Raw genomic sequence first — 21746 nt, forward strand, 5'->3', positions numbered from 1 at the left:
TATGGAATTGGTAGGTGAGTGATTTTCCAATTGCTTGAGATTGCGTGGATTGGCCAACTGAGGGTGGTGAGTGGGGGTGGGGGGTGGAGGAGAGAGGCGGGCACCAATTTTAAACGTTCCTCTCTCTTACCTATTTGTTTTCCACGCCTTCTTTTTGCCGGTTGTGTAGAGGTAAGGTTCAACGTGGTTTAGATTGGTGTTGATTAATACATCAAACACATGAACAGATTGGTTAATTGGCCAAAATATTAATACAGAAATACAATTTGGTTAATATTTATGCTGGAACAGTGAAGCGGGCCTAGGATCTGTGTTGCCCAGCACGACAGCCATCTACATTCCATTAGCCCTGACCAGGGATAGTGAGAGACTCTGGAATGTGGTAACACCAATTTGACTTGATCAATTACTTCATAGCTTAACACTGATGAGATAATGATAATGTTTGCAGACATGCCGATGACTGTTTTGAAATTGGTTAATGTCAGATAGTGTTGAAGGCACATCTTAGCATGTTCTGAGAGCTCCTGGATTCCCTGGGGGGGTGGGGGGGGTGATGGATCTCCAGCCAAGCTATGTGTGTAATCAAGAATATTTATTCTTACATAGAACTTGCGTGATTTTCCTGTGTGTTGAAGTGTCTCCCGACCACCCTGGAGTAGTTGCTCACACAGGAATGACCAAAACTCCAAATATCCTTATCATGCGGCGGGTTTAGATAGAACACCTGAAGTGTGGTTTTTAAGGAGGCTGAACATCCCATTCATTAGCCCGTTGTTCACGGATCATCTGCAGTTCGATTTACACCGTGGGCGATCCGGGAAAATAACTCGGGGTCAGGGAGGTAAAATGTCAGAATGGGAATGACCCCTTATTCCTGCTCCGATCTTTTTATACACAGACTGTGTTCCGGGAAATTGGGAATAATTTCCTGGAACGCAGCGGCTGTGTGAAAAAAATAAGGGAGGACTGGGGAAACAAAAGTGTCCAAGACCTCCATTCCTTACACTACATTTGCTGAAGAACAGAGCATCATCCTGGTCCTGGACGAAGGGGGTTGAAAAGCAAACATCCACTGTTGCTTGAGGCTGCCGGTTCCTTGAATTCCGGATAACAGGGGTTTTACCACATATTGAAGGATTATTTTGTCATTGTTCATTCTGCCCCTATAGACATGTCCTCCTGAGCTTCTGATTCTGAGTGGCGAGAATATCTCCCCCGGGCATCTCTCATCTCCTGGCATCCTGCCTGTTGTTCAGGTGGATAATTGGCATCCAAGGAATGACAAGAAGCCACACCAGTTGGTCACATCGACGCTCTTGCTCTTGCTCCTTGTGTTGTGGATGGCTGACGGGGAATTGAGAGGCTCACACCCGTAGCTCGATGCCTCCTGGACTTGCCCAGCATGGTCAGAGGTAGCCTCAAACTGGGGAACACGTAGCAGTCCTCGGGGAGGGCTCAGCAGGGGAGAGGGTAAAATGTCGGAAATGTCCCTGGGTGTCAACATCTCCGAGGATCTGTCCTGGAGCCTCCGTGTCGATGAAATCATGAATAAGGCACCCCTGTGGCTATACTAATGGCCTGTGATTGTCTAATCTTGGAAGCTAAGCAGACTCAGGCCTGGTCAGTACTTGGAGGGGAGACTGCCTTGGACCACCAGATGCTGTAGGTTTCTGCGAGAGATGTGACTTTCTGTCTGCCTTACGGTAGACAAAAGTCAACGAATTTAAAGTATGTTACATTCTCAATGTAATGTTACATGACAATAATGGAACGTTTACCTGTGAGGTGTTTGATGAGATTCGGTATGTCACCGAAAACTTCTGCAGGTGAACCGTGGAGAGCATTCTGACTGGTTGCATCACCGTCTGGTACAGAGGCGCCAACCCTCAGGACAAGAAAAATCTCCAGAGGGTTGTTAACTTGGCCTGTGACATCACAGGCACCAGACTTCACTCCATCGAGGACATTGACATGAGGCGGTGTCTTAAAGAAGCAGCCTCTTTCCTCAAGGACCCCCACCTCCCAGGCCATACCCTCTTCACTCTGCTACCATCGGGGAAAGGTACAGGAGCCTGAAGATGAACACTCACTGGGACAAGGACAGCTTCTTCCCCTCCGCCATCAGATTCGTGAACCATCAATGAACCGAAGACCCTGCCTCACTTGGACTTTTTCGTGCACTGTTTTTATTTATTGTTGGAAGGTGGTTTATATGAACTTTTGCCCTGTGACGCTGCCGCAAGACGACGAATTTCGTGGCTTGTTTGCAACAATAAATTCTGATTGAGGGGATGCGGTCCTGCAGAGGGCTGGACAATAACAGGCCGAGGGCTTCATCATGTCTGGAGCTACCAAGTGTAGCTGGTGCAAACAGTGGCCTGTGCTGAATTTGGCCATGATGCATCAGTGAAGGCTTGACAATGTGATCACTCATTTGGTTCAGCCAACGCCCAGCAAATGATTCACTGACTCGTCACCACTGAGACCAAGCATTTCAAAATTTAGAATCTGAGCTTACTGTCAGGAACATGTCACTGCTTTGCAGCAGCGTCAGGGGCGCAAACATTGCTATAAATTACATTTTTTTAAAAAATGAATGCAAAGAAGAGTAAGTGAGGAAGGGTCTGTGGTTCACTGTCTGTTCAGGGATCTGGTGGTGGGTGGGGGGGGGTAGAAGCTGTTTCTGTGCACGTCTTCAGGTTGTGTAATTCAGTGCAATGACTCTCAAAGGCTATTGCGTAGGTGAAGCCGGTTTGGTTGGTCGCAAGACTAATGAGTCTGAACACTGGTGATTGAACAGTAGTGTTTTATTTACACGTGGAGGGGAGTCACAGTCGGGCTAAAGGACACACACATGCCCTTCTCCCCACGGGCACTGAGAACACTGAACGACCAAAGGAACTGTTCACACTAATCCTCCGAGACTCTCATACACTGCTGTCCAAAGAGGGGGTGCAAAATCACCGAGGTTCCCTTTCTGCCCTGGACTCAGCATCTTTCAGCTGCTCTTGTCGGGGAAGAGATACAGGAGGATTAGAGTCCAGCATCACCAGGCTGAGGAACAGCTTCTTCCCACGGGCACTGAGAACGCTGAAAAACCATAGAAACTGCTCCCACTCACCCTCTGAGGCTCTCATATTCATGAGACAATATTTGTTTATTTATTTGTATAAATAAAATACTTGTCCTTCATGGATATTGTTTACCTGTATATGTGTTACGCCTGGTTGCATGTCTGCGTGTTTTGCCCCGAGGACCGGAGAATGCTGCTCCGTCAGGTTGCACTTGTACAATCAGATGACAATAAACTTGTCTTGACTTAACATACCCACACTCGCCAGATTAAATGATGCACGTAGCTTGTGGCTGCGGTCATAACTCTGGGTTAGAGCTCCAGAGAAGACGCGCACACTCGAGTGTACAAACAGTACTGATTTATTGGTCATTCGCTCTGCCTACGTCATCAGTGGGCGTGGCCTATGCTCTGCCAATCGCTGATTGGTAATTGGTCCATTCCCTCCGTTGCCATTGTGGCCTATGGAAGAAGGCTCTCTAGGCCCATGCTGCCTGCTCAACCATTGTGTTCACGTGTCGCTACTTGAGTCAGGTCGTGGAGTAGTCCATGGGTCGCTACACATTCACAACCACTCGCGGGGAGAAGGCTTTACAATCAAGTTACAATGTACGATACCCACCACCTCTTGCTGTGCCTTGCAGGTAAGGCTTGTACCTAACTAAACTAGGGACACTAGGCTCCCAACCCTTACCAATGACCCTCCAGCCTTGCCCACAGTTCCCAACCTGGAGTGTACCTGGCTTCGTCACGGAACAGAAAGAGGAAGATGGTTCATGTGTGGTGGGCTTGATTAGAACTGGAATCAGAATTTATTGTCATGAACAAGTTATGAAATTTGTTGTTTTGTGGCAAATATACTATAAACCAACTCACAAAAATATATAAAAATAGTGCATGAAAAGTCAAAGTGAGGCAGTGTCTTTGGTTCATTGATGGTTCAAGAATCTGACGGCAGCGGGGAAGAAGCTGTCCTCGTGCCGCTGAGTGCTCGTCTTCAGGCTCCTGTACCTTTTCCCTGATGGTAGCAGAGTGAAGAGGGCATGGCCTGGGTGGGGGGGGTCCTTGAGGATAGAGGCTGTTTTTTTAAGACACCGTCTCATATAGATGTCCTCGATGGAGTGAAGTCTGGTGCCTGTGATGTTTCAGGGTGAGTTAACAACCCTCTGGAGTTTATTCTTGTCCTGAGCATTGACACTTCTGTACCAGACAGTGATGCAACCAGCCAGTGATGCAACCAGCCAGGATGCTCTCCACGGAACACCTGTAGAAGTTCATGCTGACGTAGCGAATCTCTTCAAACACCTCACCGAGTATAGCCGCTGGCGAGCCTTCTTTGCATCATCGCGGAGACTCCAGGACAGACCCTCGGAGATGTTGGAATTTGAGGTTCTCGACCCTCTCCACTCGATGAGGACTGGATCATGTTCTCCCAACTCCCTCCTGAAGTTCACAATCATCTCCTTGGTTTTGCTAACATTGAGCGCAATGTTGTTGATATGACACCATCTCCCTCCTGTACACTTTCTCATTGCCGTTGGTGATACTGTTGACAACTATGGTGTCATAGCTGCTGAGTTAACTCTACCCAACATTTCATTACACACGTGTGCCATCCGAACGGAGGGGGCTGGAAATGTGAGTGCTCAGCCATGGCATCTTCACTCATGAGGACAAAGGTGAAGGAAGCAAGTATTTCTCTTGACACAACACTCAAAGGTGCTGGGGAAAGTTGCTGCACGACCTGCCGAGTTTCTCCAGCACGGTTGTGCATTTCAGTACCATCAGAGCATCTCCACATGTTCTGCTCTGACTCAAATATTTACTGTAATGTCCAATTTCAAAGGACAAACCTTCCGTTCTGTGTCTCGTATCAGTGTAACCTTCTTCGGTCAAGCCAAGTTTATTCTCACCAACCGGTCTTTGGTGCAAAACACGCAGACACAACACAGGTACAAACAATACATTCAGCTGTACAAATAAATAAATATTATTTCGTATGTATGGGAGCATCGGGGGGGTTAGTGCGAGCAGTTCCTTTGGACTGTCAGCGTTCTCACTGCCCATGGGAAAAGCTGTTCCTCAGCCTGGTGGTGCTGGCTCTGATCCTCCCGTATCTCTTCCCTGATGGGAGCAGCTGAAAGATGCCGTGTGTGGGGTGGAAGGGTCCTCGATGATTTTTTGCGTCCTCTTCAGAAGTCCAAAAGGGCAAAGTGCAGGTTTGGACTTTCGTGCCATAACGTTCCAACTGGAGTAACCTGAACAAATGGCATGTGCATTAGGAGCAGGTAGGCCCCTCAACCTCACCAGCCTGTGCCCTGTGGCTGGCCTGACTGTAACTTCCCATCTTTTATGGTTAAATGCGAATCTTTAAACCACGGAGCCCAGTTTGAGGCCATTCAGGCATTCACCCTGTATTGTCCCTTCTGAAGGAGCTGCTTCATTCCCCTGCCCCTTCCTCCCTTTTCTCCTCTCCTGCCCCTTTGTTCCTCATCTCCACCCCTACCCTTCTCTCCTCTCCCTGCCCCTTCCTCCCTTCCACATACTACCTCCTACCCAGCCCATTCCTCCCTCCTCTCCTCCCCCTGCTTCATCCCTCCTCTTGTCTCCACTCTTTCCTCCCTCCTCTTCTCTCCTCCCCTTGCTCCGTCCTTCCTGCCCCTTCCTCCTTCCTCTCCCCATCCCTTCCTCCCTCCAATCCTCTCCTCCCCCCTACCTTTGTCACGCCGAGACGAAGGGCCCAGGCCCAGAGCATTGGTCACCCTCTACTTCCTGTGGATGCTCTGTGAACTGCATCTGCAGGCTTCTTCTTGACTTGCTGATTGGCTGTTTCACCATCTCCCTTCCCACAATCCTTTCCACTTCCGGCGGCCATGCTCTACTGCAGTAGTAGATTTGCAGACCTCTTCACATACATGCTATTTACCCTCTGGCACCACCGTGTAAACTCCACAGATCACCCACAAGGACCAGAAGTCTCACCGCGATTAATTATTTGGCAGTAAGTTCATCTTTACCACCACACAGGCAGCAACAGTCACATGGAACACGGAGAACATAGAACACTACCGCACTACCGCACAGTACAGGCCCTTTGGGACGAGGCAACGTACCATATATACACAGAATGTGAAAGGTTGCAGCCTCTATCTGGATATCTGAAGGGGATGCTCCACACATTTTGGCTGCATATCAGCCCCACCCTCCTGATCTTCAGTCACCCGGGCAGGGTGGGGGGGGAGGGGGGAGTGGGGTGGGTCACTCAAAGGCGATCTCCTGGTTGGTCTGTTTCTGGGCTTGGCCAAGTTGACCATCCATGGGTCCTGGCAGCGGGTAGTCGAGGGTTTGGCCCCGGCTGACAGCCTACCCCTTTCCCATGGATGTGTTTGTACCCTCATGTTCCCTGGAAGGGGAGTACACAGTTTCCACAGGTACGATGGGAGATTTCTGGGCCACAGGGGCTCCAGTGGGTGGTGACGATCGTGTTGTAATTTGAACGTGTCTAACACAATTAATGTAATACTGTAGGTACTTTTAAACTGCGCACCAGGGTAGCCCTCCTGGGACCCAGGTCCGTTAAATGGGTCTTCTATTTATTTATTTATTTATTTTTCACACCATAAACCACATACATACTTTTTCCTTTTCAAATATATACAGTGCCATTTTCTCCCCCCCCACCACCCCTCCCATACCACCCTCCCTACCTCCCCTCTCCCCCCCCCGTCCATTTAAAGTACAAAATCTAGGATACATTAAACCAGTCAAACAATGTTGTCATTCAATAAAAATAAACAAGAAATTCCACTGAGTCAATTCTTTTCATTTCCTTCTCCTTTCGTTAATTTAGGTAGTGAATGTCCCCGGTAGGTTTTCTCTATTATGTTTCATGTAAGGCTCCCATATTTGTTCAAATATTTCAATATTATTTCTTAAACTATATGTTATTTTTTCTAATGGAATACATTTATTCATTTCTATATACCATTGTTGTATTTTCAAATTATCTTCCGATTTCCAGATTGACATAATACATTTTTTTGCTACGGCTAGAGCTATCTTAACAAATCTTTTTTGTGCATCATCCAAATCAATTCCAAATTCTTTGTTTTTTATGTTACTTAGGAGGAAGATCTCTGGATTCTTTGGTATATTGTTTTCTGTCATTTTATTTAATATTTGGTTTAGATCTTCCCAAAATTTTTCTACTTTCTCACATGTCCAGATTGCATGAATTGTTGTTCCCATTTCTTTTTTACATCGAAAACATCTATCAGATACTGTTGGGTCCCATTTATTTAACTTTTGAGGTGTAATGTATAGCCTGTGTATCCAGTTATATTGTATCATACGTAACCTCGTATTTATTGTATTTCTCATCGTTCCAGGACATAACTTCTCCCATGTTTCCTTTTTTATCTTTATATTTAAATCTTGTTCCCATTTTTTGTTTACTTTTACCATTTGTTTCCTCATTCTCCTTTTCTTGCAGTTTAATATACATATTTGTTATAAATCTTTTGATTATCATTGTATCTGTAATCACATATTCAAAGTTACTTCCCTCTGGTAAACTCAGGCTGCTTCCTAATTTGTCCTTCAAGTAGGATCTCAATTGGTAATATGCCAGCACTGTATCTTGAGTTATATTGTATTTACCTTTCATTTGTTCAAAGGATAATAATCTATTTCCTGAAAAACAATTTTCTATTCTTTTGATCCCTTTTTTTCCCATTCTCTAAAGGAAAGGTTATCTACTGTAAAAGGGAGTAACTTATTTTGCGTCAATATTAGTTTTGGTAATTGATAATTTGTTTTATTTCTTTCTACATGAATCTTCTTCCAAATATTGAGTAGATGATGTAATACTGGAGAACTTATATGTTGTACCAATTTTCCATCCCATTTATATAATATGTGTTCAGGTATCTTTTCCCTTATTTTATCTAATTCTAATCTAGTCCAATCTGGCTTTTCCCTTGTTTGATAAAAATCTGATAGGTATCTTAATTGTGCGGCTCTATAATAATTTTTAAAGTTTGGCAGTTGTAAGCCTCCTTGTTTATACCATTCTGTTAATTTATCTAGTGCTATCCTCGGTTTCCCCCCTTTCCATAAAAATTTCCTTATTATTTTCTTTAACTCGTTGAAGAATTTCTCTGTCAAGTGTATTGGCAATGCCTGAAATAGGTATAATATCCTTGGAAAAATTTTCATTTTAATACAGTTTATCCTTCCTATTAGTGTTAGTGGTGAATCTTTCCAATGCTCTAAATCGTCCTGTAATTTTTTCATTAGTGGATAATAATTGAGTTTATATACATGGCCGAGGTTTTTATTTATTTGTATACCTAGGTATCGTATTGCTTGCATTTGCCATCTGAATGGTGATTCTTTCTTAAATTTTGAGAAATCCGCATTATTCATTGGCATTGCTTCACCTTTATTTGCATTAATCTTGTATCCCAACACTTCTCCATATTCCTTCAATTTCTTATGTAATTCTTTTATTGATATTTCTGGTTCTGTTAAGTATACTATAACGTCATCTGCAAATAAACTGATTTTATATTCCTTGTCTTTTATTTTTATCCCTTTTTATTTTATTTTCTGTTCTTATCAGTTCTGCTAGTGGTTCTATAGCTAAAGCGAACAATAAGTGTGATAGTGGGCATCCCTGCCATGTTGACCTGCTTAAGTTAAATTGCTTTGATCTCCTTTGGATTATATGTGATTTGTTTGTCTTTTTTCCTTGATGCCAATACCATTTTCTTAGTTTGTTCTGTCTTAAGCTGCCATGCTAGAATTTTGTGCGTTATTTTCCCCTAGTTCATAATATTTCTGTTTGTTCTTCATTATATTCTTCTCCACCTTATTTGATTGTAGTGTTTCATATTTTATTTTTTTATCTGCCAATTCTCTTCTTTTAGTTGTATCTTCCTTCATTGCTAATTCTTTTTCTATATTTACTATTTCCCTTTCCAACTGCTCTGTTTCCTGATTATAGTCCTTCTTCATCTTGGTTACATAACTTATTATTTGCTCTCTAATGAACGCTTTCATTGCATCCCATAGTATAAACTTATCTTTCACTGATTCCGTATTTATTTCAAAATACATTTTAATTTGTCTTTCAATGAATTCTATAAAATCCTGCCTTTTGAGTAACATGGAGTTTAATCTCCATCTATACATTCTTGGAGGGATGTCCTCTAACTTTATTGTCAATATTAAGGGTGAATGGTCCGATAATATTCTAGCTTTATATTCTGTTTTTCTTACTCTATCTTGCATCGGAGCTGATAACAAAAATAGCTCTATTCTTGAGTATGTTTTATGTCTAGCCGAGTAATAGGAATATTCCTTTTCCTTTGGGTGTTGTTTCCTCCATATATCCAAAAGTTGCATTTCTTCCATCGATTTAATTATAAATTTGGTTACTTTGTTCTTTCTGTTATTTTTTTTCCCAGTTTTGTCCATATTTGAATCCAAATTCAGGTTGAAATCCCCTCCTATTAATATGTTCCCTTGCGTATCTGCTATCTTCAAAAAAATATCTTGCATAAACTTTTGATCTTCTTCGTTGGATGAATATACATTGAGTAGATTCCAAAGCTCCGAATATATCTGACATTTTATCATTACATATCTCCCTGCTGGATCTATTATTTCCTCTTCTATTTTAATTGGCACATTTTTACTAATTAATATAGCTACTCCTCTTGCTTTTGAATTATACGACGCTGCTGTTACATGTCCTACCCAATCTCTCTTTAATTTCTTGTGCTCCAATTCAGTTAAATGTGTTTCTTGCACAAATGCTATATCAATTTTTTCTTTTTTCAGTAAATTTAGCAGTTTCTTCCTTTTAATTTGGTTATGTATTCCGTTAATATTTAAAGTCATATAGTTCAGCGTAGCCATTTTATACTTTGTTTATCTTCCCTTTCCGTTTCTCCATCATCACCTTTCCTTCTTATTCATTTCTGCTTTCTTGTTTTGAACACTTTATAAGACAACATTTCTAAAACATCAAACATTTTCCCTATTCTCCTATTTAAAACTTCTTTAACCCCATTCTCCCCTCCCCCTCCTGAGTTGTCCTTTATCTCTTGTCAGACAACCACATCTCCCCTCTCCATTTGGATTTGCGAATTCACTTGCAAACGTCAGCTGATTTTGCAGTGACCGTAACTCCTCCCCACCCAGCCCCCCCAGAAAAGATTTCAATTTTCATATGTAACAAAGGTCACTCTTTTAATTCCCTCCTTATTCCCTCTATTCCATTTCCCTCCCTTATTAATTCTTGTCTATACTCTATATATTTTCCTCTAAATACGGATACATTCATGTATGCACACTATATATATACACACACATATACCCCTTTACACACATACATATAGATCGTGGTCATTTTTACTCTTATTACATGTCTTCATCTCTCTGCTTGTTTTGTAGTTGTTCTGCAAATTTCCTTGCTTCCTCTGGATCCGAGAATAGTCTGTTTTGTTGCCCTGGAATAATTATTTTAAGTACCGCTGGGTTCCTTAACATAAACTTATATCCTTTTTTCCATAAGATCGTTTTCGCTGTATTGAACTCCTTCCTCTTCTTCAGGAGTTCAAAACTTATGTCTGGATAGAAAAAAATTTTTTGACCTTTATATTCCAGTGGCTTTTTGTCCTCTCTTACTTTCTTCATTGTTTTCTCCAATATATTTTCTCTTGTTGTATATCTTAAGAATTTTACTAAAATGGATCTTGGTTTTTGCTGCGGTTGTGGTTTCAGGGCTAAAGTTCTATGTGCCCTCTCTATTTCCATTTCTTCCTGTAATTCTGGTCTTCCCAGGACCCTGGGGATCCAATCTTTTATAAATTCTCTCATATTCTTGCCTTCTTCATATTCCTTAAGGCCCACTATCTTTATATTATTTCTTCTATTATAGTTTTCTATTATATCTATCTTCTGAGCTAACAGCTCCTGTGCCTCTTTAGCTTTTTTATTAGATTCTTCTAATTTCTCTTTTAACTCTTTTACTTCCATATCTACAAATGTTTCTCGTTTTTCCATATTTTCCACTCTTTTTGCCAATTCTGATATGGCCATTTCCATTTTATTCATTTTTTCTTCTGCATTCTTAATTCTTCTTTTTATCTCATCAAATTCTTGTAATTGCCATTCTTTCACTGATTCCATATATTCTTTAAAAAAAGATACATCCATTGTCTTGCCTTTCTCTTCTTCCACTTCTTTCTGTTCTTCTTCTTCTTCTTCCTCTGGGTTGACCATCTGTTGTTTCCTTGTTTTCTTTTTACCCTCTTCTTTCTTGTTGTCGTTATTGTCTGTGTTCTGCACCTGCTGCTGTGCTGCAGGTGTCTCTCTCAGCTGTGGAGATCGACTCCGCAGCTGTTCCCCCCTCCCGTCAGTGTGTTTTTTTTTAATGTGCATCGCGCATGCGCGACTCCTCGCACTTTTACTCGGCTCTGCGAGCCATTTTTGTAGTCCCGAGCCCGGGACCTCCACTGACCTGTGGGAGCGGGCTTCTCTCTCCGCGGTGGGCCTCTTCGGACAGGTAAGGCCTTCACCTTCTTCTTCCGACGTCTTTCCTTCTTCTTTTCTTCCCGTTGTTTTTGGTTTTTCTTTCTTCGCTGCCATTTTCTTCACACTTTTACTTTCACTTTGTTTTGGTTTTTAAGTTTGTGCCTTTGCTTTTTCTCTATATTTTTTTAACTTTTCTGGAGAGGGCTGGAGTTCCCCTACCAGCTACTACTCCATCACGTGACTCCTCCCTCCGTTAAATGGGTTGATGGTGCTCCCAGCACCTTTCAAGATGGGGTGGGACCGACCCAGTAAATCACCTACCTGGCGATTTAAGGGGGATTCTGTCCCTGCGATGACGCATTGAATGACGCGTCACACAAACTATTGATGTCTCCCCCGTTCCCCCCCCCCACCAGCTGCCAATTGTTCCTGTGCCCCCCCCTTTGGCAGCTGACCCCTCTGCCCCCATGGCAGCCGATCGCAGCATTTCCCCCCCCCCCCCCGGCCTGCCGATCACGGGGTCCCCTCTGCCCTACTGGCGGCCTCTCTCTCCCCTTTTGCTGGCAAGCACTGACATCACAGGAGTAACTGGGTCGGCCATTTTCGCTTTAAAGCCACGGGAAAACACAAGTATTAATGGGTTCCCTGACTACCTCCGAGGTAGGGCAGGGATCTGGTTGATTATTGGCATCGCTAACCGTGTCAGACCCTTTCACGCTGCCTTGTGAGTGGGGCGCTAACCAAGGAAATAGCCCGGTTAACCCCATTTTACAAGGCAGCTTGAAAGGGCCTAGTAATTACTGTACTAAGGTGATTTCTTGAAATCACTGAATAAACTACCTTTTTTTAAATTTTATTTTTGGTTTTCAAACACTTATCTCTGATACATTCTTTACATATATATATATATATATATATATACACCAGAATAATCTATATACCACTTACAAATAAATATAAAAATACAAAAAGTACAATTTAAATATATATTTATAAACAAACCAATATAAAAATTCCAAAACAAAACAAAACAAAAACATTCCAGCCCACCCCCAGTACCCCCTTCCCCTTGACTTTAACAAGATAAGCAGGTACAGAGTAATTTTGTCTCCCGCTGAGACTCACTGTCTATTTAACTGGTAAAAATAATAGTCTAAGGTTGCGGACAGATCACGCATTTATATTACACTTGTGTACCAATAAAGTTCAAATATGGCTGCCAGGTCTTCAGGAATGTATTGTGTTTGTTTCTTAAATTATAAGTAATCTTTTCCATGGGAATACAACTTTCCATTTCTGATATCCATCGGATTTCCACGTGTTGGCAACACATTTCTTGGCTCTCGCCAGTGCAATCACAGTAAACGAGATTTGGAACTCAGTTAAATGATTACTGATGGCAAATATAATTCTGGATTGCTGGGGAAGTTGACTCCTGTAATCTTAACTAATCGTTCTGACACTTCCTGCCAGAAAACATTTACTTTCACTCATGTCCAAACAGAATGGAGAAACGTTCCTCCTTCTATTTAACTTCAAAAATGTCTGTTGGATCTCTCGGATTTTGATTTGTGCAGTCTTTGCGGAGTCAAAGATAATTGATGGAGAAAATTTTGTTGCACCAAACCATACCTTGCATTCATAATCAATGTTACCCCTTCTTTACACCATTCAGCCCTGGAATATTCTGATATATTCACTGCTAAATCTGCTTCCCATCTTTCCCTGGACCTATGAATTCTGAGCTTTTTCCCATCCATCTGGAGGGTAAAATAAATTTGAATAATAAACTTGGGTATATTACCCCCCCCCACCACCATAAAATGCATTCCAATTGATTTGACTCCAGAGGAGTCATATTGTTTCCCCAAATTTCTCTTAAAAACCTCAATTGCAGATAGCAAAGAAAGGTCCCATTCGGGACATTGTATATTTGCTTCATTTGTTCGAATGATATTAAAATTCCATCCTTATAACAATCTGCAATGTACCTAATCCCCTTCTGGGAGCAAATATTAAAATCCTGTTCCCCATTATCACAGGGTGCAACAGATTGTTAACTAACGGACCCCTTATAGAAATTCCTGTTTTCCTCCCTATTATGTTGTTGTCTCCATCGGGCACACAAAACTCAAAACGGTCAACCAGTTTACCTATCTCGGCTGCACCATTTCATCAGATGCAAGGATCGACAATGAGATAGACAACAGACTCGCCAAGGCAAATAGCGCCTTTGGAAGACTACACAAAAGAGTCTGGAAAAACAACCAACTGAAAAACCTCACAAAGATAAGCGTATACAGAGCCGTTGTCATACCCACACTCCTGTTCGGCTCCGAATCATGGGTCCTCTACCGGCACCACCTACGGCTCCTAGAACGCTTCCACCAGCGTTGTCTCCGCTCCATCCTCAACATCCATTGGAGCGCTCACACCCCTAACGTCGAGGTACTCGAGATGGCAGAGGTCGACAGCATCGAGTCCACGCTGCTGAAGATCCAGCTGCGCTGGATGGGTCACGTCTCCAGAATGGAGGACCATCGCCTTCCCAAGATCGTATTATATGGCGAGCTCTCCACTGGCCACCGTGACAGAGGTGCACCAAAGAAAAGGTACAAGGACTGCCTAAAGAAATCTCTTGGTGCCTGCCACATTGACCACCGCCAGTGGGCTGATAACGCCTCAAACCGTGCATCTTGGCGCTTCACAGTTTGGCGGGCAGCAGCCTCCTTTGAAGAAGACCGCAGAGCCCACCTCACTGACAAAAGGCAAAGGAGGAAAAACCCAACACCCAACCCCAACCAACCAATTTTCCCTTGCAACCGCTGCAATCGTGTCTGCCTGTCCCGCATCGGACTGGTCAGCCACAAACGAGCCTGCAGCTGACGTGGACTTTTTACCCCCTCCATAAATCTTCGTCCGCGAAGCCAAGCCAAAGAAAAAAAAGAAGAATGTTGTTGGTGTCTTGCCATATTTTCTGTATAGGATGAGAAGACTTTTTCTTAATTAGTTTGCAGTTCCAACGATAAATAAAATCTTTGGGATTTTATTAACCCGTGTAGCGTCATATGTACCCAATTCAGTGATTCTGTTTCCAAAAAGAATGCCGAATATCTCAGCTGTGAAGCCGGATGGTATTTCTTAAAATCAGGAAGCCTCAAACCCCCTGATTTGTCGTCCCATGTCCATTTGTCCAGTGCTCTTCTCGGCACTTTATTGTTCCATAAAAAATGCCATTTATTATTTTTTAAAACTTGTTCAATAAATATATTGGTAGTGATTGGAGCAAATATTGGATCTTTGGCCTGATCTTCATTTTAATCCAGTTAACCCTTCCTTTTAAGGTCAGGGGCAGGTCCTTCCACTTATGCAAATCTATTTTTCCCAGTAGGGGAAAGTAATTCAATTTGTATCAATTGTTCAAAATGTTATCAAGCATGATTCTTAAATATTTCATCCCATCATTTTTCCATTTAAGCATACTTTTTACTTTAAAGCGCTCATAATTTTGGTTTGTTATTGGTAAAATTTCTCTGTTTTCCATATTTATTTTATATCCTGATACTCTCCCATATTTTATTAAAATTTCCTGTAATTTCGGGGTGAGACATAAACAGCCGTACATCATCAGCAAAAAAACTAATCTTGTGTTGAACTTGTCCAGCTTCGAAGCCTTTAATTTTAGAATCACCCCTGATCATTTCTGCCAGAGGTTCTAACTCCATGACAAATAGTGTCGGAGAAAGGGGGCAGCCGTGCCTGCTCAAACGGCTTAATGGGAACATTCCTGATATCTGGTTATTATTTTTGCCAATACCTAACTTCTCCAGTGTTTTAAACAAGTGTGTCAAATGCATTTTCTGCATCTGGAGATGCCACTATATTGGGGTCCTTCCGTGACTAAGCTCAGAGTATTACGTTTTAAATAGTTGCGCCAAGTTATTTGACGCTTGCCTCCCTTTAACAAATCGATCTATGTGAATTAATTTAGGTAAAAAATTGCCCCAATCTGTTTGCTGTTCGCAGTTATTTTGTAATCTACATTCAAAAAAGATATTGGTCGATAAGAAGAAGTTTTCATAGGATCTCTTTTTCTCTGGGCAACACAGTAATTATTGCTGTTGAGAAGGAATCTGGTAATTCTGGGTTTTCACTGCTTATTCTATTACATCCATAAACAGGGGCATTAACAGCTCTTTAAATTGTTTAATAAAACTTGACCAGAAATCCACCCTCGCCTGGGGCTTTGTTGGCTTGAGGCGACCCCAGTGTTTTTTTAAATTTCTTCCTTGGTAAAAAACTGTAAATCTAATTCCTGCCTGTCCTCATCATTCAACTTCAAGAGTTCCACTTCATCCAAAATCTTATATATTTCAGCCTCATCCCCGGCGAGTCAGATTTATATAAATTTTTGTAATATTGTTGAAAAGTTTCATTTATCTGATTGTATGTAATCGTGTCATTTTCCTTTTGTACAGCATTTATCGCTCCCGCTGATGCTTCAACCTTCAGTTGCCGTGATGATACTTTCTGCACTTTTTCACAATTCATAGTATTTTGGTTTTGTATTTAATATAGTCTTTTCTATTCTATGTGTTTGTAAGGTGTTGTATTGGATTTTCTTATTTTCCAGTGATCTATATTTGTCTTTATTTCCCATCCTTTGATATTCCTTTTCTAATTCTCCTATCTCCATTTCCAATTTATTTATTTCCGCATTAAATCCTAATCTAATCCTTTTTGTATATGAAATAATTTGTCCTCGCAGCTATTCCTTTAATGTGTCCCATATTAGAAAGCTATTGTCTGTTGATCCCAAATTAGCTAAACAAAAAAGTTCAATCTGTCGTATAAATTGTTTAAAATCCTTCCTTTTTAGTAACATTGTATTTAATCGCCATCTGTATTTATTTTCCTGCTTCTCCGATAATTGTATTACCAAGGTTAGCGGCGAATGATCTGAGGGCAGCCTAGCTAAATATTCCGTTTTTATGATAGCAAAAATAAATCTATTCTGGTAGGTGCATCATTTTTTTTGGAATGAAATAAATAATCTCTCTTCTTAGGGTTAGACTGCCTTCATACATCCATCGTTTAAATCTTTCGTATATGAGAGAGTTAATGTAGCTGCCTTGGCTCTTGTTACCTGCCCTGGCGGTGACATAGACAGGAAGTTCCTGAGGCCCGCGAATTTCCACCCCGGCAGTGACATAGATAGGAAGTCCCCGAGGCCTGCAAACTTCCGCCCTGGCGGTGACGTAGACAGGAAGGCCCCGAGGCCTGCAAACCTCGACCCCGGCGGTGACATAGACAGGCCCATGAAGAATGCCCGCGAAAGCCCTCAGGGAGAAACCTCACCCTAAAGCACCATCTTGAATAATCAGAAACGTTCTTTAACAGTTCCCTCTCTTGCAGGCTGAAATTCTTTCAGGACGTTCCCAATATCCGTGTCTTGGTGTGTGGAGGTGATGGCACTGTGGGGTGGATCCTCGACTCCATTGGTATTGTATGCTTTAATGAACTTTCAATGAGAAAAGATGCTTTAAAAATGCTTATCCTATTTTGATATTATGAATTTATGAAGATTACATTTAAAATAATTGATCTTTAATCATAGACAAGGTGTTCCAGCTGATGCGAAATGATGGGGGTTCAGTGATTGTCGTTTCAATTTCAGAGGCAGAGTTGCCATGATCAAGATACCCAGCCTCCACCCACACAGTCCCATTTACACATTCCAAAGGCGGGGCAGTACATGCTAGGCACTTGGGGAAGCTCCCTCTCAAGCAGTCCTGTCACAGAGGGATGTGGGCAGGTGGGACCAGTGTGGGTGGGTTGGACCATGGATAGGATGGGTTTAGAGTGACATCGCCAGGTGGGACCATGGATAGGATGGGTTTAGAGTGACATCGCCAGGTGGGATTAGTGTGGGTGGGTTGGACCATGGATAGGATGGGTTTAGAGTGACATCGCCAGGTGGGACCAGTGTGGGTGGGTTGGACCATGGATAGGATGGGTTTAGAGTGACATCGCCAGGTGGGACCAGTGTGGGTGGGTTGGACCATGGATAGGATGGGTTTAGAGTGACATCGCCAGGTGGGACCAGTGTGGGTGGGTTGGATCATGGATAGGATGGGTTTAGAGTGACATCGCCAGGTGGGACCAGTGTGGGTGGGTTGGACCATGGATAGGATGGGTTTAGAGTGACATCGCCAGGTGGGATTAGTGTGGGTGGGTTGGACCATGGATAGGATGGGTTTAGAGTGACATCGCCAGGTGGGATCAGTGTGGGTGGGTTGGACCATGGATAGGATGGGTTTAGAGTGACATCGCCAGGTGGGATCAGTGTGGGTGGGTTGGACCATGGATAGGATGGGTTTAGAGTGACATCACCAGGTGGGATTAGTGTGGGTGGGTTGGACCATGGATAGGATGGGTTTAGAGTGACATCGCTAGGTGGGACCAGTGTGGGTGGGTTGGACCATGGATAGGATGGGTTTAGAAGGACTTTGCCAGTGGGACCAGTGTGGTTGGGTTGGTACCATGGATAGGATGGACAGAGGGACATTGGCAGGTGGGACCAGTGTGGGTGGGTTGGCCATAGATAGGACAGGTATAGAGGGATGTGGGCAGGTGGGACCAGTGTGGATGGGTTGGATCCATAGATTAGATGGGTATAGAGGGATGTGGACATTTGAGACCAGTGTGGCTAGGACATTGTTGTCAGCATGAGCACGTTGGACCATGGGGGCTGTTACCACGCTCTGTGACTCTGTGACCCTATTCAGCTCCTGTGAAGTACCTCGGATATGATGCTCTTTCCTGTATGAGTGCATGACTAACGTTGAGTCTGAGTGAGAAGATGGGCTGGGTCAGGAGGAGGCCTTGCAAGGTCAGCTCTTGCCTTCCCCGAGCAATGTTTTGCAATGTAAGGCAAATTGTTTGCCTGGAGACGAGGGATGGTTGAGACTTTGGATCCTTCCCTACTATCACCCAAATATGTTCTCGGGATTTCGTTCCCTCTCAGTATTGGAGAAAGCTCAGCGAAGCAAGCATTGGCCTGCAAGGTCTTGTGCAGGGATCCGCGGGTCACTGTGGTCCCCACGCTCTGCAGCTCACGCCCATGATGTGCCCTGGTTCAAGACCCTGGCCAGTAGAACCCCCTGCTGCTCCCAACCTTGTCACCCACCCAGGTGGGTGGGCTGGGAAACCTGTTCGCCGTGCGAGTCGTCCTCGATCAATGTAGAATACTGCAGGCATCTGGAATTCAGGATGATGGGATTGGGTGTGTGTGTGTAAATGTGGGTGTGAGTGTGTGAGTGTTGGTGTGTGTGTGAGTGTTGGTGCGTGTGTGTAAATGTGGGTGTGAGCGTTGGTGTGTGTGTAAATGTGAGTGTGTGTGAGTGTTGGTGTGTGTGTGTAAATGTGGGTGTGAGTGTTGGTGTGTGTATGTAAATGTGGGTGTGAGTGTTGGTGTGTGTGTAAAAGTGGGTGTGAGTGTGTGATGTGTGTGTGTGTATATGTGGGTATGTGTTAGTGAGTGTGGTGTGTGTGTGTAATGGGTGTGTTAGTGAGTGTGTGGTGTGTGTGTGTAGGGTGTGTATATGTGGGTGTGTGAGTGAGTGTGTGTGGGTGTGTGTGTGTATGTGTGTGTCTGTGTGTGAGTGAGTCTGTGTGTAGGGTGTGTGTATGAGTGTGTGTGGGTGTGTGTGTATAAGTGTGTGTCTGTGTGTGAGTGAGTCTGTGTGTGTAGGGTGTGTGTATGAGTGTGTGTGTCTGTGTGTGAGTGAGTCTGTGTGTGTCTATGTGAGTGAGTCTGTGTGTGTGGGAGAGAGGTAGGGAGTCTGTGCCTTGACATAGATGGCGATGTCGACTGGTGCAGGAGTGACCCCTTTGCCCCCATGGCCGTGCTTGTGTTGCCAGCTTCAGACCTTTCACAGAACCTGTGCAGCAACCACCTATCCTTTGGTTTGCAGATAAGATGCACTTTCCGGTGAAACCTCCTGTCGCCATTCTGCCTCTGGGAACAGGGAACGACCTGGCCCGCTGCCTGCGATGGGGTGGAGGTAAGAGCCAGTTCTCGCCCCAGCACCGGATAGCCCTTCAGCCCATTTAGTTCACAACAGTCCCGTTATTCTCTCCAAATTCTCAGCAACTTCCCCAGGCCAAGTGCCAATGTGCAATGCAACTGCCCCTCACATTTTTAAAGAATCAAACAGCACTTAGGACCAATTGAATTTGTAAAAATGTAGACATACAGCATGGTTACAGGCCATTTCAGCCCATGAGTCCGTGCTGCCCAATTACACTAATTAACCTACAATCCCCAATATGTTTCGAACAGTGGGAGGAAACTAGATCCCCAGGGAAAACCCACGCAGATACGGGGAGAACTTACTAGCTCCTTTCAGGATTCAAATTCCAGTCTCGATCGCAGGCTCTGTAACGGCATTGGACTAACCGCTATGCCAACCGTGTCACTCTTGGTTTCTGCTGACCATGAGGCCATTCTAACGAATCTCATCTTCCTGCTTGTGATATGTTTCGTTCCTGCCCATCAGTCTGTCTAATGGCCATCTGTAAGGTTCAGAATCAGAATTTATTGTCATGAACAAGTCAGGAAATTCGTCTTTTTGCGGCAGCTTCACAGAGCAAACGTTCAAATAAACCATCTTCCAATAATAAATAAAAGTCATGCACGAAAAATCAAAGTGATTCAGGGTCTGTGGTTCATTGATCGTTCAGGAATCTGATGGCAGCAGGGAAGAAGCTGTCCTTGTGCTCCTCTTCAGGCTCCTGGAATGTTTTCCCCGCTGGCAGGAGAGTGAAGAGGGCCTGGTCTGGGTTTGGGGGGTGGGGGTCGGGGGAGAGGTCCACGAGGCATAGATGAGGCAGCCAGGGCATGTGCCTTGGGCGCCACTCGAGGGGGGTCCTTGTCTCGCCCACCCAATACGGAACACCCGACCCCAACAAAGAATCTCCCTCTGACAAAAGTGCTTCGGGGTATGAATGGGGCAGAAGTCCTTTAATGACGCTTTTGGATTTCTGATGGAAATCACTGCAGGTTGAACTGATTTGTAATCAGGCAATGAACAGAGACCCATGAGGCTGATCGACTCGTCTCATTATAAAGTTAGTTCTAGCCAATGGATAGGTCAATGAGCACAAGATGAAACAAAGGGCTGAGGGGCAGGAACCTCTGTGATTGTGCAGCCCTTCGTGAAACACATTTATTTGATGGCAAGTATGAAAGAATTGTTCTTCCGCTTGGCAAGAAAGTGGTTGAGTATGTGACTGTTCTTAAAAAGCTATTAGATTAATGGCAGACTGCAGACTGTCTCCAAAAGGCAGTGCCCGGGCTTAAACTGCCTGCTGGACTTGATTTACTGCTGCCACTCCAAAGCCAAATATTAAAAAAGAGGACAGGTCACACCTGTTGTGAGCAGAATTTGCCCGACTGTAGATAATTAAAGTTGAAAGTTAAGGGCGCTGCAGCAATGTTCAATTCATAGAAACTTCATTTATATCATGAGATAATTTACAGTGGTTCTCAACCATTTCCACTCATGTCCCACTTTAAGTATTCCCTCTGCCCGAGGTGCTCTGTAATTAGTAAGGGATTGCTCAAGGTGGTATGTGGGTGGAAAGAAAAAGGTTGAAAACCACTGTTTTCATTGACTCGTTATATGCACGGTTTCATAATTCCAAAGGAAATGGGCCATTGACAATTTTTCTCAAGCAAAATATTTCAGTAACAATTGGGTCTTGAGCAGGGATTCTCAACTTTCCCACTCGCATACCACCTTAAGTGATCCCTTACTAATCACAGAGCACTGGTGGCATAGGGAATACTTTAAGTGGTATGTGAGTGGGAAGGAAAAGGTTGAGAACCACTGGTTTAAAATGGTTTTTTTTGGACAAATATAGTGATTTACCAAATACTCTGGGCAGGTCGGCAATGAAATTAATCGGTGGATTAATTCCAGCGGCTCGGTGCAAGATCCCTCTCCGGGAGAGAAAGGTGGAAGAATGGGAGAGGAAGTGTCTAGAGCAGTCATTCCCAAAGTGGCTGGTGCCGGCTACCTGGGGGTGGTGGAAAGATCCAAGGGGGTGGTGAGTAACAAGG

General features: G+C 43.6%; 1 protein-coding gene across 7 annotated transcripts in view; it reads left to right on the forward strand.

Moving 5' to 3' along the window:
* Nucleotides 1-21746, forward strand: part of LOC138764694 (diacylglycerol kinase beta-like) — a 137305-nt gene that overhangs the window by 80683 nt on the left and 34876 nt on the right. For all 7 annotated transcript variants that reach the window (XM_069940923.1, XM_069940922.1, XM_069940924.1 and 4 more), the window contains 2 exons: nucleotides 17036-17121; nucleotides 19597-19686. In XM_069940923.1, the coding sequence (XP_069797024.1) occupies nucleotides 17036-17121; nucleotides 19597-19686 (176 nt within the window). The remainder of the gene's footprint in view (nucleotides 1-17035; nucleotides 17122-19596; nucleotides 19687-21746) is intronic.

Source organism: Narcine bancroftii, chromosome 5 (genome assembly GCF_036971445.1).
Source record: "Narcine bancroftii isolate sNarBan1 chromosome 5, sNarBan1.hap1, whole genome shotgun sequence".
NCBI lineage: Eukaryota > Metazoa > Chordata > Chondrichthyes > Torpediniformes > Narcinidae > Narcine > Narcine bancroftii.